Here is a 20,595-nt window from a genome sequence, read left to right on the forward strand (position 1 = left end):
GCTGTCATCACATCAGTCTCTTAAAAGTGATTTATCATTGAGTAAGCCCATTACGTGGTTTTCACCCCAAATCACTGAGCATGAGATTGATTAAGCCTCCAGAAGTCATTTTGTTTGAGGACAATGCGATGCTCAATAACTCTCAAAGGCCTAAAACAGTACTGTCGGTTTCTTCCGCCTTTTCTAAACATCCTCATTCCCAAGTCGCCATCTAATCCAAACAATCAAAGGTACTTTCATCCTGTGAAATTATGAGCTTGTTTGCCTGCAATTAAGTTCAGTGTGAACCAACTCTATTAGTGTGGCTCAGTGATTTCTCTTCACTTTTTTTTTTTCTTTTTTTTTTTCCTCCTGACAGATCTCTTGATCCATGTTGTGTGCATAATTAACCGTCAATGATTAGCTTCTCAGCTCAAGTGCAGAACACCAGTAAGCCGCCAGCTCCCGATCTTATCTGTTTCCACGTTCCTTAAATGAGTCCACAATAGACCACTGACCCCTGTTTGATCCTATTCTCTACAGATGAACCCTGGGACGGGACGATAACACAAGGGACAGAGCGCTTTTATAAACACAACCTGAAGCCACTTTGGGATTAAAGGGACCGCGGTTATTTTTAGGGATGAATCAAGAGTCGGTGCTTCAGAGTGCTTGACTGAAGTACAATTGTGAGGTACTTTATTTGTGCATTTCCATTTCATTCAACTTTAAACGCCTACTTCTATTCTTTTACTCCACTACATTTATGTGATGGCTTTACTTACTTTCAGGTGAATATATTGTTGAAGCTTAAACTAGTGGTTTCCAACCTTTTTGTCTCTTAAAGGGGTCATATTTTGCTAAACCTTTACATTTATTTGTGTATTTCGGGACACTAACAGTTCCAAAAGTTTGAATTTGAACCCTCCAGGTGCTGCAAAGCTATTTTTATATTCATTTTGGCAAAAATCGAGTAGTTTTCTTCAACTCGTCTCGATTCCTACTTAATTTGTTATGTCTATAACTAGCTACGTCACGACATTTGCACATATAAGGTCAAGACTTCTGACGAACACTTCTCCGAGTGCGACATACTTGTTTGTCAGCAGCAGCGGTTGTAGTGAAAACTGAAAATATGTCCAAACTTTGAGCTGATAACCTAAAATGTTCAATTGTTGATTGTATTAATGAACACAAGTGGTTGAACAGGACAGAGCAGCACTGTCAGCAACCTGGAGGGGGTTGGACATGAATTGGATCATTTGCATTTAAAGGGCCAGCGCTCAAAATGACCTTTCTAGTGTCATTACTCAGAAATAGTGTTGAAGATGGACCTGTGGAGTTGAATTAATGAAGAATTCAGAGCCAAGCAGAGCATTTACAGTTTATGTAGACCACAGGGAAATGTTTTAAAATGCATAATTCCATTAAAAAAAAAAAAAAAAGCAAAATGTCACTCCTTTATTGTCTTGCAACAAACACAATATAATAGATAGATAGATAGATAGATAGATAGATAGATAGATAGATAGATAGATAGATAGATAGATAGAGTTGATTCCAAACTGGGGAACTGTAGTGCAGTCATGCTTTCATTTCAGATGTCTGAAGTGTTATCAGCTCCAACAAATGCTGAATTTTCCCTCTTAACTTCTCACATTATTTTATTTCAGGAAATGTTCAGATTATCAGTGTTAACATCAATCAAAAGAGCAGAGAAAAACTCTAAACTGGAAGCAGTACAGTGTTCCACAACTTTTTTTTTTCTTCCTTTTTTCCATCTGGTGTGTCTGTTTATAAAACTGGATACAAAGTTGTTCCAATTAACTCCATGTTCACGACAAACAACAGTAGCAAGCAATAACACTGATGTTTCATCCTATATTATAAAAGGGAAGTGGATTCTGTCTATGTGTCTCAGGCATCACACAAAATCCGTACAGAGCTGACTGCTGCAGTTTGACAACTTATGTATTTTTGGTCGAGGACGAGACTAGTGAAAATGGCAAGTTGATAGGACCAATATTTTGGGAGATATTTGTAATTTTGGAAAGCAATGGCCTCCCAATGTTGCTATGTCCAGAATCATAGAATCATCACTGAAGTGGGTTACCTAGCAACAGATAAACAATAGGGCCACGTTGCCATAGTGTCAAATGTCATTGCAGAAAGAGACATGCCAGCTGAGAGGTTATTCAACTGAAAATACCAGTGGAATTTAACAAGAAAGTAAAGGAATGAACCGTATCAGAGGATCTAGAACCCATTATTAATATTCTAATCATGACAAACACAAAAAAGATATCTATAACAGGGAGCAAATTGTGTGTAGTAATAATAGTAAAGTTTATTTATATAGCACTTATTGCAGAAAGAATTCACAAAGTGATTTACAATAAAATCAGGAGTAAAATACATAAGAACCCAAATACAAAAAAAAAAAAAAACAAAAAAAACGTACAAAGGTATAAAAACATACAGCTACAGACACAGGCATAAAAACATAAAAATATAAAAAGTAATGTGCCATAAATACTTTCATGCAGAACTTTGACTTGCAGAGTATTTTGTACTTTGTCCCACTGGTCTTAAACCTCCTAAGACCCAGGAAATGTCAGCAAAGTACAAACTTTTTTGTTTTTTATTAAATAAGTGCCTATATTGGAAACATTATGATGCAACAGTTTTTTCAGATGCAGTTTTTAAAATTTTTATGGAATGTCCTTTGTGGTGGAGAGTTTTCTTCTTTTTTTTTGTATAAAGTTGTGAGATTCTTGTCCACAAATGTGGACAGAAAACCCATAGCTGGGTCTTAGGAGGTTAAAGGATCAGAATACTTCTCCCACCACTAACCTATCGATTATTTTCATCAATAATTTAACACTGAAAACACTGTTGTTGTCTTGGAAAACTGAAAAATTGATGTGTGTTTAATAGAAACAGAATACAACCAATTTTAATCCCAAAAAATATTGCATTTACTCTCATAAGGCTCAAAGACAATTATCAAGTGTCGCAATCCAACAGAATACCACAGTACTGAACTTAAATACAAACTATACTTGTACTTTTCTTGAATGTTTGTGTTCAAGTGAATGAGGTTGAGATTAAAACTGAATTAACTGTTTGTGAACCCTCTTGAAAAATGCATTATCACAAAACAGAACACAGGCTTGTTTTTCTAGCTGAATCTCATGATGATCTCACAGATAATGATAAATGACTGTAGATGAAATCACTAAAATCTATATAATGTAGTTAAATGAGCTCAACCTATAACATCTACAGGGGTACAATTCTAAAATGATTAAAACAACATTTTGGTGATAACACATACTTTTTTTTTTTTTTACTCTATTAAGGAGTTGAATACATGGCATTTACTTGTGGTTGAATATTTTTTATAATATTATATTAGTACTTTAACTTCTCTGACCTGATTATTTCATACTTTATTCAATATAATTAATCCCAAATCACATCTAAATTACCAGTGACTGCACTTTGCTTATGGTTCATGGCTTTAATGAATCCCATCATTACATACTGAATTAATAGCTTCTGTCTGCGCGGAGGAAAGTGAAGAAATAAATGTTAATGCAACTGGAATGATGTTTAGAAAGGAATTGGTTCTGCATTTTTGGACCGTGCACTGTAAGCCCGGACTTTGTATTTACTAAAATGCTTTAATTCCAATGCACTTAAATGATTTAAGTTTTATTCCATTACTATAAAATGTTAAGTATATTCTACTAATTTGTAGACATAGTCGAAAGTGCAAAAACAGTTTAAGTTGAGTGGATTTAAATCACTCAGTTTTAGTCATGACCACACCTTTTTATCTGTGCATTGCATTGTGGGTATTGGGTATGTTGTTGTAAATGGGTACTTTTTCTGTGCCTGGGTTCAGCGGCGTTGTGGTGTTAGTGTTAATTTGGACTTACTGTGTGTATGTCAGTGTTTATTGGCCTTTTTGTGTTTGTTTTTGTATTTTTGTAGACCTGCACCATGAGTCAGAGCCATGGGACCAACAATAGCTTTAATGTTCATCTCAAATTGTTTGTTTTCAGTGTAAATCTTTATGCTTTGCCAAATTAAAAGCACTTTCTTTACTGATAAATTACATTTAGCTAACTCTCTACCTAACTTCCATCCGTGCTGCAATTAGCGATGGGACTTTTGGCTCTTTGAAGGGAGCCGTTCAAAAGACTGGCTCTTCTATGTTCTTTGCATTATTCTGAAACACCAATGTTTTAATGACTAAATAGGCTACATGTGATGATTGACATTACATTTTAAGGTGTTTAATTGGTGTGGCAGTAAATATTATCTTACCATAAAAAAGAATAGTTAGTCCAAATGTGTGGGTAAATACATGACATGAGAGGTGACATTAGGCAAATGATGGAACTGGACCAAAAACATGACGGTACATTATGTGGACTAGTCTGCAGCCTTAAAATGAAGAAGAAAATAAAACATTTTCTTATGAAACAACATTTTATTCTCCTCAAAACAAGATCAATAAATGTGTGTAAACATATGGAAAAAATTGCACAAAACACAACAGTGATTAATCACAGCAATTACTTAAATACCTGAACTGTAGTGCAATTCTCAAGTTGCATGCCCATCTTTTCTTTCTGAAAAGTGCATCCAAATACTACTCCTTTTTCTTTGGCTCATTGCTCACAGGTGGTCACTCACTCACTCTCAAACATTTCTATGCTCACCTCACGCTTCAAACTGTTGTTTTTTTTGCTAACTTTTTGCCATGAGACATGCGCAGTGCATTCTTTTTTTCTGCTCGAACATTCTCCTCCTGCCCAATGCCTCCCCAGTGACGCTAAATTGACAGGCAATCAGACACTCCCTCCTTAAAAAAACACAAAAAAAACCAAAACAAATGAACGGCTCTTTACAAAGACTCGGTTCCCATTGTTCATTTCAAAGAGCCGTTCAAAAGATTCGATTCGTTCGTGAACGTCACGTCACTAATTTAAATCAACTTGGAATTGAGTCCAATGAACTGATGATATTAAGTCTAATGATTACACACAGCAATTGACGTTGGAACAAATTTTAAGTTAAATAAACTTGGCATTTAATGTGTTTTACTTAAAATAGCAATTCTATTCAAATCAAGCATTTAACTTTAATACACTCAAGGTTTCATTACTCATTACTTATTTTTTTTTTAAGGCAACGGGTTTAGAGTTACATTACTTAAAAATTTCGATGTAATCAGTTTCAACTATTTTTTTTTTTTTTTAGTTAAATTAACTTATTGGGGTTTACAGTGTGGAGACCCCCCGGATCCTCTGGTACGCACTGTCCCGGGAGTCTTTATATCATACCCTCCGATCTTTTTTTTTTTTTTTTTCCCACTTATTATTTTTTCTTGGCAAACAGCAGGAGCTACAGCGACACGGGAAACAGTATTTTCTCTCTCTCTCTCAGCTGGGTTTATTCTCAGCGGACACTGACGCGCACAACATAACAAGGCCTCTCTCTCTCTCTCTCTCTCTCCTCTGTCTGTTTCTATGTCTCCCTCCCTCCCTATGCTCTCTCCTCTATCCCGTCTCCCCTCCTCTCCTCTCCCCTCCTCTCTGCACCTGCTCCTCCCCTCCTGCCTTATTATCCACGGACTCGGAGCAGCGCTCGGTCCTCGCCAAGTGATGCTCCACGGCGGCGCACATCACCGCCTCCTCCTCCTCCTCCTCCTCCTCCTCCTCCTCCTCCCAGCCCGCCCGCCCGCCTGCAGGGTGGACCCGGTCCGTGTTGGTTCTGCTCTGGTTACCGGTCTGAACATGGGGATTTAACGGGACTTCTGAGTGTGAGAGCCCGGGGAGAGAATAGGACGAAAAAGAAGAAGAAGAAGCGCATAAAGTCCTATCCGAGAGAGAGGAGAGAGAGAGGCGGAGGAGGGGGATTCCGAGGAAACGGTCCCGCCGGGACAGGGGGGGGGACGCAGTGGATGTTTTTGTGTTAGTTTGGAAAACACGCTCAACATGCAGGTTTGGATGCTTTTTTGGTGAAACAGAAAGTGCTTTGGAAGCTGCGGAGGACCATCGGATGGGAGTCTTCATGTTTGCGATGGAGTGACAGAGGGCGCACGGAACTTCAGCCTCGCCATGAAATCAGTGTTTTTCAGCCGTTTCTTCATCCTACTGCCCTGGGTCCTTATTGTCATCATCATGATTGATATCGACAGTAAAAGGACGATCCGGGCTCCGGCGGCCGCTCGGACCGGCAGGGCGCAGCGGGCAGCCCGAACTGTCGGCGGCGGTGGCGGAGGCGCACCGGCACCGGGAGTCGGAGTCGCCCAGAACCAGAGCGCACTGCCGGTGATCTACGCCATCACACCGACTTACACCCGTCCGGTCCAGAAGGCGGAGCTGACCCGGCTGGCCCACGCCTTCCGCCAGGTGCCCCACTTCCACTGGATCGTAGTGGAGGACTCGACGACGCGCACGGACCTGGTGGCGCGTTTCCTGGCGCGGTGCGGTGTGCCATATACGCACCTCCATGTGTTCACACCCAGAAGGTTTAAGCGCGCCGGGATGCCACGCGCCACCGAGCAGAGGAATGTGGCTCTCACGTGGCTCAGGCAGCACCGGAGCAAACGGGACACCGGAGTGGTTTTCTTCGCGGATGACGACAACACGTACAGTCTGGAGCTGTTTGAGGAGGTAACAGGACCTTTAGTGACACAGGTGTTCACCCTCCATCCCCTTTTTATTCCACTCATCACCTCACAGATGCACGCGTGTGTGTGTGTGTGTGTGTGTGTGTGTGTGTGTGTGTGTGTGTGTGTGTGTGTGTGTGTGTGTGTGTGTGTGTGTGGGGTGGTGGTGAAGTGGAGCTGCATCCACCACTGCCCCAGGGCTAGTGTGCACCTTCACCAGTATAATGACAATTTAAAGTAGAAATAAGCAGATAAAGTAGATCCAGGCACAATAACTGTCAAAACCTTAACCCTTTCATGCATGAATTATGAGAACCATAGTCGAGATTTTTTTCCCTGAGTGTTTTTATTCCTCTATACACTCAAAAATAGAGGTACCAGCTTGTACTTAAAAGGGTACAAATGCTTGTCGCTGGGGGTGTACTTTTTTGAGAGACATTTCTATACCCTTTTAAAATGGTCCATTTTTGTACCTTAAGTACTTTACATAGAAAGAAAACTCTCATATAGTTGATAATGCCATGATGTTTAAAGTTTGAACCAGTGGCTTAATTGAGAAAAACAAAAACAAAACAACAACAACAACAAAAAAAAAAACGGCATAGGCAAGCTACGACATCAAGACATGGAGGTGTGAATGAAAACTTCATAAAACAGATTATGGCAATAATCAGAGGTTCTAATAAGATAAATAAATTATTAGGCTATTATCACTGAGCTAATTGGACTTAAATTAAAACACAAATTATTATTAACCCTTTCATACATGAATTATAAGAACCATAGTCGAGATTTTTTTCCTGAGTGTTTTTATTCCTCTATACACTCTCAAAAATAGAGGTACCAGCTTGTACTTAAAAGGGTACAAATGCTTGTCGCTGGGGGTGTACTTTTTTGAGAGACATTTCTGTACCCTTTCGAAATGGGTCCATTTTTGTACCTTAAGTACTTTACATAGAAAGAAAACTCTCATATAGTTGATAATGCCATGATGTTTAAAGTTTGAACCGGTGGCTTAATTGAGAAAAACAAAAACAAAAAAAAAAACAAAAATGGCATAGGCAAGCTACGACATGAAGACATGGAGGTGTGAATGAAAACTTCATAAAACAGATTATGGCAATAATCAGAGGTTCTAATAAGCTAAATAAATTATTAGGCTATTATCATTGAGCTAATTGGACTATTAAATTAAAACACAAATTATTATTAACCCTTTCATGCATGAATTATAAGAACCATAGTCGAGATTTTTTTCCTGAGTGTTTTTATTCCTCTATAGGCATGAAAAAAACAATGCAATTGAAATTTTTTTCATGAACTTATTTTTCATGGAGTTACAAAAATGTCCACTCAGCTGGACACCATGCATTTAATTTTTGAAAAAAACAAAAACAAAAAAACATGTATTTAAAACCCATCATCAGAAAATATGATACTGTGTGAAAACTATGAAATGAAAACATTTTTCATGCAGCTAATCTGATGTTTTCTCACATTTTAACATACTCTAATACTAGTTATTTCTATCTTCATGCAGATAATATGCAAAAAGACAGTAATGGTATGAATTGCAATGTATGGGATAATGCATAAGTATCCACTGTGTTGGCTGAAATGCAACTAAAACAACAAAACCCATGAATATACAAGAGAACAGATGTAGAATAACTGTCCACTGTAGTGACCAGTATGCATGAAAGGGTTAATGAACCTATTTTTATAGTTACAAAAATGTCCACTCAACTGGACACCATGTGCTTAATTTTTGAAGTAAAGAAACTTGTATTTAAAACGCAATAACAGAAAGTGATATACTGTGTGAAAACTCTAAAATAAAAACATTTCTAATGCAGCTAATCTGATGTTTTCTCACATTTTAGCATACTCTAATACAAGTTATTACTGACTTCATGGAGATAATGTGCAAAAAAATAGTTTTGTTTCAGAAAACTGTTAATAACAGTCTAATGTCAACGAGCAATTGATTTACACTCAAACATGTTACTGCAGATCAGGTTTATCTAGAACTGCAAAGTTACAGTAATTGTATGAATGTCAGTGTATGGGATGGTGCATGAGTGTCCACCTTGTTGGCTGATATGGAACTAAAACAACAAAACCCATGAATATACAAAAGAACAGCTGGAGAATAACTGTCCACATGGTGTCCAGTTGAGTGGACATTTGTGTAACTATAAAAAATAGGTTCATTAAAAAAATTCGATCACATTGTTTTTTTTTCATGCATAAAGAGGAATTAAACACTCAGGAAAAAAAAAATCTTGACTAAGGTTCTCATAATTCATGCATCAAAGGGTTAAAGTACATGATCAGTGAATTAAACATAGAAAAATACCTGATTTTCACTGAAAAAAATGCAAAATGGAGAGGATGGTATTAAAATAAATGGTGATAAACCACTCAAGAAAAGTTAAATAGAGAGAAAAACATCATTTAGGAACTGACACAAAAGTAGCACTGGGTCTTTAGGGGTTAAAAGCAAAACACTGTCCACTGCAAATAACATTCATTAAAAAAAATAACAATATATATGGAAAAAATTGTCGCATCATGGTGTTTTCACTCAAGGTAAAAGTTTATTTCGTGCAAAAATGCAGAAACGTCTACTGGTCTGGGTCTCACGAGGTTAAAATAAATCGGACATCAGCATTAAGTAAGTTTTTTTAATTTCATAATGTAAAATTTCTAGTTTGACTTAACACTTGTGCAACAAATAATGTCAAGTCACACAACTGCTTTTACTTCTACAGTAATTTGAGCTGAATTATGTTTTGAAGATGAGTTTATTTATGTTTTAAAGGCAGCAGCTAAGCTTCTAAAGCTTTTAAGTTGAACCACACGGACGCAGGTTATTATTTACAACCAGCTCCGAGAATGTAGTCGATATTAATACACATTTTATGCGTGAAAAGGTCACAAGTACTAGTTATGCATTAAAAATGACTTATGCTTAATTATTGATGCGTTTTCCTTAAATGCTGGCAGTCGGCCATGGAAAAAAAGGTTTTATTATGTTAACACAAGACATAACTGAAGAAAAATAACAGACTACTAGGCTTTATTTGTAGGAGTACAATTCACAGCAGTGTTTTTTATTGAAATTACTGACATTCCAAAACACAATTAGATGAAAACTGGTCCCTATTCACCTCAGTCTGATGGAATAGACTTGATTTTCAGTGGTGGCTTTCCTGCATCTTGGCAGAGTCTCCTCCAGTCTTTCACATCATCGGTGGTGCTTTCTGCCATTCCCGGAGCTAAAATACAAGCCTCATTTTGGCTTCGTTTAATGGCCTGTGACCATCCGTCTTCCTCCTGATCACATTCCAGAACGGATCAGCTGGAAATCTGGAGTGGCGTTTCTAATCTTTTGACAAAGATGCAGCTTCTCAAAGCAAAAGAAGTCAAATAACCTTGTTAAAATGTGTTAAATTGCATAAATTCACAGTTAAATACGCTGTATGAAAAACATGAACTCTTCTGCACAATCTAGATCTCATTTACAAGTTACATCTGACAAAAAACTCATCACGAGGCTTGTGTTAAAAGTCAAATTTTACATGAGCCAAGATGTGCTTTGAGCAGATGCACAGATACAGACATGAATATAGAGAATGATGAAGTGTCTGATGTAAAAGAAGCCTTCTCATTTTGCAGAATGACCCCTTTAACAGCCATATTATTATATTAGACTATAAGATATTATTAGAGGTGCATTAACGTGTCAGCAGCAATTTAGTGTTGGAGGTGCTTTTATCTGATGTGCATACTTCGGCAAAGAAGACGGGACATTATTTTTACTCCATAGGCTGCTAGAGTTATCAGATAAATATAGTGAAGTACTGAGCAGCGCTTTAGTATGTGAATTTTGTGCAGAACTAAAGGAAAATCCCCCATTGTTTAAACTCCATGTCATACTCTGACCATTAAAGTGACTGTTATAAATAAGATCATTCCAAAAAAAAAAAAACATTAAAGGCTTTATCTGTGTTGATGGGATCCCATAGGAAGCCTCCAGAAGCTCAGGATTCTGCAAAAAAAGAATATCTGACTTAAACTGACTACACTGTAAGATCAGATAAGTTGAGTTTACTTAAAAAAATTGAGAAAAGTGGTTACCTTAAAAAAACTGAGTAATGATTAATGAACTTTTACATAGTTATTGCACTTAAATAATGAAGTTAAAGCGTTAAATTCCAAGTTGATTTTACTAAAAATATTTAGTAATAACTGTGCAAAGCATTTGATATTACAAATTTTTTTAAAGTTAAATGTTCTTAAAAAGTTCATAATCATTACTTAATTTTTTTAAGGCAGCCACTTTTATCATTTTTTAAGTAAACTCAACTTATCTGGGCTTACAGTGTTGAATTTGGAATATTTAATTTGAAAGATCTTTTTTTGGGGGGGATTTATTTACTTGTTAAGATTATGTGACTTGTTCCAAGAATTTTCATCGTGAGCTACCCCATGTAGATATTACAAATAATTTTAAGCAAATATTTCTAACAAAACAAGCTCCATTGTTGGGGGATGAGTATGACGGACACAATAACTGTTTACCCTCAAGACATTTGTACTTGTTTTATGCATACATACATCTGCATAAGACCATAGACCACAGGTGTCAAACATGCGGCCCGGGGGCCAAATCCGGCCCGCCAAAGGGTCCAATCTATCCCGCGGGATGAATTTGTGAAATGCAAAAATTGCACTGAAGATATGAACAATCAGTGGTGTCAAAATCATTTTAATTCAGGTTCCACATACAGACACATACAGTCCAATTAGATTTCTAATTTGTCAGACCAGTAAAATATTACCATAATAATCTATAAATAATGACAACCCCAAATTTTCCCTTTGTTTTTTTGGTGTAAAGAAGTAAAATTACATAAAAATGTTTACATTACCAAACTATACTTTTACAAAAAAATGTGAATAACCTGAACAAATATGAACAAACGGAAATGTGTGAAGAAAAGTAAATGCAATTTTACCAATATTCTGCATGATACTAAAGGTTTTGTGCGACTGTAATGCACATGTGTAAATGATAAACTGATAAACCGAGGCATAATATTGTTAAAATTGCACTTGTTTTTCTTAAGACAATTGAAGTTGTTCATGTTATTCAGATTTTTAAGGAAACTATGGAGATGTAAACCTGATCATAATATAATTTTACTTTTTTCACTGTTATTATCTTCCTGGTCTGGCCCACTTGAGATCAAATTGGGGTGAATGTGGCCCCCCAACTAAAATGAGTTTGACACCCCTGCCATAGACCATCAAAAGTCATCAAAAACAATGGTTATGCAATCAAGCACTAACTCCTGTGTGTATCATGTGACTAAAACAGACAGAGAAGAAAACATGGAATGCCTAAAAGCACTGTTTTTGTCAGTACAATGCCATAGATATTGATGTAAGAACTGAACCGATTTTAGTTATTATCAAAAAAAACATGAAAAATGGTTAGATATCAGCTCTGAAATTAAACTCTTATGAGCTATTTTTGCTTGTATCATTATATTTGTCCAAACAAATGTACCTTTAGTTGTACCAGGCATTAAAATGAACAAGAAATTGAAGAAAACAAGGGTGGTCTAATGATTTTTTCCGCGACTGTATATATACACCATAGGTCAGAGGTCTCAAACTCATTTTCTTTCAGGGGCCACATTCTGGCCCCTGAAAGAAATTGATTGTTAGAGAAGATTTGATCTCCAGTGGGCTGGACCAGTAAAATAATAACATAATAACATAAATAATGACAGCTCCAAATTTTTGTCTTTGTTTTAGTGTAAAGAAAAAAAAACATTATTATGAAAATACTTACTTTTATAAACTATTCAAACAAAAAAGATGTGAATAACCTGAAAAAACTGAAATTTCTTAAGAAAAATAAGTGCAATTTTAACAATATTATGCCTCAACTTATCATTTCTACATGTGCATTATGGATTGAATCTACTAAGACACTAAACACTTAGTAACAGGCAGAAAATAATTAAAATTGTGCTTAATTTTCTTTAGATATTTCAGGTTGTTCATGTTTGTTAAGGTTATTCACTTTTTATTGTTACAGGATAGTTTGTAAATGTAAATGTTTTCATAATTTAATGTTATTTTTTGCACTAAAACAAAGAAAAAATTTGAAGTTGTTAATTCAAGATTTTTTGCTTAATTCAAGATTTTTTGCTAAATTTTAGATTTTTTTTTTTTTTTTTTTTTTGCTTAATTCAACATTTTTTCCCTTAATTCAAGATACTTTTTTTTTTTTTTTTTGCTTAAATCAATTCAAGACTGTGAAATTTTTGACTTTGCAAAAACATCCCACGGGCCAGATTGGAATCTTTGGCGAGCCGCATTTGGCCCCCAGGCCACATGTTTGAGACCCGTGCCATAGATCGATTAAAAAAAAATCTCACTATGAAGACTTGAAACAAGTATATTCTGCTTAAAATAAGTGTTCTAGCATTCGATAATCCTTAGATAATATTTAATTATTTTAAGCTAAATTGATAAGTGCAATTTTCCAAGATAATTTTACTTGAAATAACACATTTAACCCAATAATGAGTTTAATTTTCTTATTTTGTACAGTCCTTTTTTGCAGTATGCGTAGAGAACCAAAGTACTTAAACTGGGAAATCTGTGTGGAGATGTACTTAAGAACCATCATCATTTATGAGGGAAAGAAAAGGTTGGAGGGATGGAAATGTGGAACAAACAGATGAGGACTGGAGTGTTTTTTATGTGTTTGTGAGCGAGTGAGTCTGACAGAAACACAGATGAAAAGGATGGATGGAGGCTGCAGCGGCTGCTGGCGCTCGGGGTGTTTTGGTTCGCAGGGGTTTGCCAGTTCTTCTCACCAACACTCTTCTCCATCCAAGTTTCTACTTAACTCTACGCCAGCACAGAATTACGGATCTTCGCAAATTTGTTGTGGAATTCATCTCATTGTGTTAAAGCTCCACACACAGGCCAAGAGAAGATGCAGTCGTTGAGATAAACATCACCGATCTAGAAAAAACAAAAATAAATCATCGTCCGAAGGCAATGATGACTCAAAACACACCCATGCGTTTTACACAAAAAGCTGCTGTTTTTAGTATTTTGTGTAACTTCTTGCAGTCACATAGGCTTCCATGAAAAAAGTAGTTCTGTACATTCGCTTACATTTCACTGAAAACAGCAGGGATTCGGGAAAAATACTGATTTGTTGTATGAATAAATGCAGGAAACCATAGAGAGGAGGAGGTTATGGATGGATAGCAACAGATTTTATCATCTTAACAGACTGTTTAGTTTTCTTTTTCCTCTTTCCATCTTATTTTAACCCTTTCCTCAACCTAATTTTCTGCTATTTTCATGTCTAAACCTAAACAAACCTTGACTGTGACATTGGACCTATTCATATGGGACCAATCACAGGAATATTAATCTGTAAATGCTGATCCTTGACATCATAACCAGGGAGAAATGTCAATAAATGAGACTAAAAACAGTTTTTGCTTATCTTGGATGAATGCGCCACATGAAACCGTAATGTAGGGGATTAATTACTAAATCACTGAAGGTCAAAGGGTTATATTAGTCCTGAACCACTAAACCTGTCAACATGTTGTTAATAATTCAGGTAAAATACAGTTTGTCATCTTTTCATGGCCGTCAGATATGACCCATTTGGACGTTTGGGGGCTCTGTAGTGAACAAGGAAACACCGTCATCTTCCACAACATTGATTCACCAGTAAAACCCATAGTTTGATAAATGACAGTGGATGGACACCGTGGATATATGTTCAGTTAGTGATATCTTCACTGAAAAAGTCACTTTTCTTCAGTTTTTTCCTTTTCTGATATAATAACCTTTAATTTTAATTTGAGCTTTTATGAACATCTACTCGATCAGTAAATTAAACACAGGAAAATACCCAATTTTGTACTGAAAAAAAACCCATAAAATAAAGAGGACAATGTTAAAATAAATGATGATAAATCACTTCAGAAAAGTTAAATATGAAGAAAAACATTAGGGCTGTCAAAATTAATGCATTAATGCAGATTAATCCATCATAATTAATCTGATTAAAGATTTTAACACAGAATGACTGAATGTTTCTGGCAACAAATTTCAGGCAGTTTGTCCAAGTAGAGTTATCATTGCGCATATAGAAGACGCTCAACAGCACGGTGGCCCTCTGGATGGGAAATTTGAGTACAAAAAAACCCTAAGATGGAACAGTCGACCGACATCAAGTATTATTCACACTCTGCAGGAAGGAGTTTTCTTTTCACCGAAGCACTTCCAGCTTAAAATACCACATTAACGTGAAGCATATGTTAGTCTGGGATGCTGCTAGCACTTCGGCTAATGCGTCGCCCAGCTTGCAACGGACCACATTAAGTGCATATATATATTCCCTTCTTAAGTCTATTTTTGCATACAAACTGAAACGCAATTAATATAGATTAAAAATGAATGATATTTATTCGTGATCAATTTAAAATTAATCCACAGCAACCCTGTGATTACTCTGATTAAAAATTGTAATCATTTGACAGCACTAAAAAATTATTGTGGAACTGCCACTAAAGTAGCACTGGGTCTTTATGGGTTAAATAGTATTTTAATTTTTTCAGTGATTGGACGGATAATAAATACACCTTCACTCTTTAATTTTACTCATCCAACACACCAGTGGTGGCTGCTCATCTGTCAGACAGGGGAAGCTCATTGTCGGCTTACATTAAAAAAAAAAAGGCCAAGTTATTTAAACATAAATTCGTCCCTTCGTTCCTTTTTAAGAAAATGCTCAGTGACCTTATCGTACCAACTAAACAAGAAAACGCTGAAATTATGTTAAATTGAAACAAGGAAGTACAATTAGTGTGTTTTATTTACAGTGCAAGAAATGAACAAGTAATTTCGTAGTGGTTTCTCTCTCGATTTCACAGCAGAATGCACGACGGTATTAAACTGAACTGTGTCAGTGAAGGAGCAGATCTCAGAATAGCTGTCAATCAAACGGGATTCAGCCTTTCGACTGATCCTCCAATCAGCACGTGGAATCCCGGCGTCCAGCTCAGCCGAGCTCCGCCCACAGCTCCATTCACCCCCAGAGACGCCGAGCGTCCGGGGGCGGGACAACATCGTGGCATTTATCCAATTACCGTCCAGTTTTGAGGCAGTGAAAAAAACTGTTCCACTCAGTCCCATTGAAGTGCATGGACGCTGAGCGTCTACGGACGAATGCACTGAGCAGAGATCGAATGAGAAAACAGCGCAACGAGAATGTATGAGAAGTGAACAACATCGAGTCTGTTGATTTGTGATAAAGCTGATTCTGAACGAACTCATCTGTGAGATGAACGTGTTCTAACACATTTGTAGTCAATGAAATGTCAACACAACTGTACATATTTGACCATTTAATTTTCGTAATTTTAGGGGAAGCCGGGCTTCCCTTGCCGTCTATGACAAATCGCCTCTGCAACACACACTGATTCATTCAACACAATATCATTGAAACCTGACATAAATAATAACTTGACATTCATCATCATAATTACAGATTCCGACTAATATAATTTTATTTATCTTTTTTTATCATGATAGCATTTTTTGCCATATTGTTCAACCCTGCGTCACTCTGCGCTTCCACATTTACCTGTTTCTGAGGCAGCATGTGGCAGTAGACATTCTCTGAGACGACCCTCCAGTCGTTCTATTCTTGTGAGAGGCTTTTTCAGCGGTAATGACCGGCACATACAGTAAACACAGTGCACCACTTTCATACAGTCTCCACTTTAACCTAGACCAGCAGCATTCTTTGTGGTACTTCCATTCTACTGCATTCTTCACTGAAGAAGCGAGAAGCAATTTTACTCCAACTGCTGTAAAGTCTTCTATATGTTCCTTGGACCTCTTTACTCACAAATATAACATATAGATGCCATCTTTTATAGACGGTACAAGGACGGATGTTTCTTACAACAATGCAAGTGTTTTTATTACCTGTGTTGACATGTTGGTGTTTTTTTTTTTAAAGGAAAGACAGGTTTCCATACAAATCTCTTGGAAATTGAACAACATTTTTAGACAATTTGCCCAAATAAAATTAAAATTTGCAGCTATACAGATATTAAAAGCTCTGATTCAGAGCACTGATGTACCATTATGAAAAATGAAATGAAAAAAGAAGTTTTGTTACGTCTTCATACATGGTGCCTTTCTTTTTTTTTTTTCTTTTTTAATTTCTTTTTAAATTTAAATTAATTAATTAATTAATTTTTCATGGTCTTTTTGTGGCTTTTCATTTCTGTTTCTCATCTGATTTGGCAGCCTCCACATATGGTCATAAATATTCACTACATCTTTTTACTTTGCACTTATGAACACTTTTTTTTCACAATACATTAACTTTTCCAGCTCCCATGTATTTTTTGTATTTCCTGTGTTTAGACGTTGGCTTTGTTTTAGAGGAAAGACAGGTTTCCATACAAATCTATTGGAAATTTAACAACATTTTTAGACAATTTGGTCAAAGAAAATGCAAATTTACCGCTATACAAATATTAAGAGCTCAAATTCCGAACACTGATATATCATTATGAACATGTAAGATGTTTTTTCTCCAATGGCAGTGATAGATCTTTATCTGTTGTGTTATATTGCGTGTTTTTTCATAAATTTGCATTAATCCAAAGATAATGTGATGTAGAGCCGGAGGGCTGAAATAGTAATTTGTTCATATATTTTATACTAATCAGGATTTCATGGTTAAGGGATGATAAATAACTAAAAAAACAAAATTAAAAAAACAATTTTGGTTATGTCTTCATACATGGTGGCCTTTAATTTCTTTTTCTTTTTTTAAATTTCTTTTTTAATTAATTTATTTTATTTTTTATGGTCTTTTTGTGGCTTTTCATTTCTGTTTCTCATCTGATTTGGCAGCCTCCACATATAGTCATAAATATTCACTACATCTTTTTACTCTGCATTTACTAACACTTATTTTTTTTATCAATATACTAACTTTTCCAACTCTCATGTATTTTTTTTTTTTTTTTTTTTTTTTTTAATTTTCTGTGTTTCCACGCAGGTTATGTATGCACAGATTGAAAAAGTGAATGAAAATAGCTGAACAGAAACACAGGTGATCTAATAGAGTTTTGCGTTTTTCTATATGTTAGCTGTGAAAAAGGTGTGAGACAAGAAAAATAGACTCCTGCTGTTTGAAGAAGGCGATGATGAAGAGCAAGTGGAATCCATTCTATCTCATTCACAGTTGATAAAAACTCCTCACAGTTATTGTGTAATGGTAAACAATGTAAAATAGTTCTGTGCAGGATGGTGGTGGCGGTGGGGGGTGTTTTTGTAGTCTCATCACGGTAAACTCTCATCCCATCTCAGTGTCTCCGCACGTCTATTTTCTAAGAGTGTGTTGCCAATTTCAGGTATGTTTTGCATTGTGAATAGAAATGTTTTCCCCATGATTGCAAGAGATTTCATCCTTGACTGAAGTCCCTAATGTAAGTCTGTTGTGTTTGGAGGAAGTGTGTTGCAGAATTTCAAAGTGCAAAGAGGAAAATGTGCTAGTACTTTACGTGTTTTTGTTGAGGGTTATAAAAGTTAGGGTTTTGATTCCAATTAGTTTCATGCCCTGTCCACATGTGGGTATTTGTCTGAATGGGTGACCCCCCCCCACCACCAAGGTTGAAAAACCTTGGGGTCAGGACCCCACGTGGGGTCACCTGGAATTCAAATGGGGTCGCCTGAAATTTCTAGTAATTGATAAAAAATTAAAACTTACTAATAAAAAATTTACATCATGTAGTCTAAATGTTGTCTAAAATTAATGTTTATTTGCAACATATTATAGTAAACTATTACATGATCAAAAACAAATTAATTTTAGCCAAATATAATGTCTCGGTTTTGAATGTCTGGGGTCACCTGGAATTTCTAATAATTTATTTAAAAAAAAATAAAACTTACTAATAAAAATTTACATTATATAGCCTAAATGTTGTCTAAAATTAACATTTATTTACAACATAGTATAGCAAACTATTACATGATCAATAACAAATTAATTTAGGCAAATAAAATGTCTCTGTTTTGAATGTCTGAGGTCGTCAGAAATTTCTAAGAATTTATTAAAAAATGTAAAAATTAAAACTTACTAATAAAAATTTACATTATATAGCCTAAATGTTGCCTTAAATCAACATTTATTTGCAACATATTATAGCAAACTATTACATGATCAAAAACAAATTAATTTTAGCCAAATAAAATGTCTCGGTTTTGAATGTCTACGGTCGCCTGGAATTTCTAATAATTTATTTTTAAAAAAATTAACACTTACTAATAAAAATGTTTATTATATAGTCAAAATGTTGTCTAAAATTAACATTTATTTGCAACATAGTATAGCAAACTATTACATGATCAAAAACAAATTAATTTTAGCCAAATATAATGTCTCGGTTTTGAATGTCTGGGGTCACCTGGAATTTCTAATAATTTATTTAAAAAAAATAAAACTTACTAATAAAAATTTACATTATATAGCCTAAATGTTGTCTAAAATTAACATTTATTTACAACATAGTATAGCAAACTATTACATGATCAATAACAAATTAATTTTAGCCAAATAAAATGTCTCGGTTTTGAATGTCTACGGTCGCCTGGAATTTCTAATAATTTATTTTAAAAAAAATTAACACTTACTAATAAAAATGTTTATTATATAGTCAAAATGTTGTCTAAAATTAACATTTATTTGCAACATAGTATAGCAAACTATTACATGATCAAAAACAAATTAATTTTAGCCGAATATAATGTCTCGGTTTTGAATGTCTGGGGTCACCTGGAATTTCTAATAATTTATTTAAAAAAAATAAAACTTACTAATAAAAATGTTTATTATATAGTCAAAATGTTGTCTAAAATTAACATTTATTTGCAACATAGTATAGCAAACTATTACATGATCAATAACAAATTAATTTTAGCCAAATAAAATGTCTCTGTTTTGAATGTCTGAGGTCGTCAGAAATTTCTAAGAATTTATTAAAAAAAATGTAAAAATTAAAACTTACTAATAAAAATTTACATTATATAGCCTAAATGTTGCCTTAAATCAACATTTATTTGCAACATATTATAGCAAACTATTACATGATCAAAAACAAATTAATTTTAGCCAAATAAAATGTCTCGGTTTTGAATGTCTACGGTCGCCTGGAATTTCTAATAATTTATTTTAAAAAAAATTAACACTTACTAATAAAAATGTTTATTATATAGTCAAAATGTTGTCTAAAATTAACATTTATTTGCAACATAGTATAGCAAACTATTACATGATCAATAACAAATTAAGTTCAGCCAAGAAAAAGTCTCTGTTTTGGATGTCCGGGGTCGCCTGGAATTTATGATGTTAAAATAGGGTCACGAGCCAAAAAAGGTTGGGAACCACTGCTTTATAGGGTTTATGGTCAATTTCTGAGCATTTAGTGGTTTAGAAGATGGATTATATTATTATTATTATTATTATTATTAAAGTTTAATACTGTAAAAAAAATAAATAAATAAAACGACATAAAATTACTGACAATTAACTGTAAAAGAAGTATTTGTTTGGTAAGTTTAACAAGACTTGTTTGTTAATTGACAAATATCTTGTGTGAATACAGGAGGTTTCACAACAAAAATGTTGAATAAATGTATTTTTGTGAATGTATAACATGTATAAGCACTGATAAACTGTCCAAATACAGTTTTTATCAGTGGATTGTACAACTTAGTCACACTGAAAATTAATTATATATTTATTTATAGGTAATTTGATTGTTTTAATACATGTAAATATTCTT

General features: G+C 35.0%; 1 protein-coding gene across 1 annotated transcript in view; it reads left to right on the top strand.

The window, feature by feature from the left end:
- The first annotated feature begins 5,671 nt into the window (after window positions 1-5,671).
- The window catches only part of b3gat2 (beta-1,3-glucuronyltransferase 2 (glucuronosyltransferase S)), a 151,450-nt gene continuing 136,526 nt past the window's right edge, over window positions 5,672-20,595 (top strand). Inside the window, exon 1 of the mRNA XM_030156667.1 lies at window positions 5,672-6,671. Within this exon, the coding sequence (XP_030012527.1) occupies window positions 6,114-6,671 (558 nt within the window). The 5' untranslated portion in view covers window positions 5,672-6,113. The remainder of the gene's footprint in view (window positions 6,672-20,595) is intronic.

The sequence above is a fragment of the Sphaeramia orbicularis genome, chromosome 15 (assembly GCF_902148855.1).
Source record: "Sphaeramia orbicularis chromosome 15, fSphaOr1.1, whole genome shotgun sequence".
Taxonomy (NCBI): Eukaryota; Metazoa; Chordata; class Actinopteri; order Kurtiformes; family Apogonidae; genus Sphaeramia; species Sphaeramia orbicularis.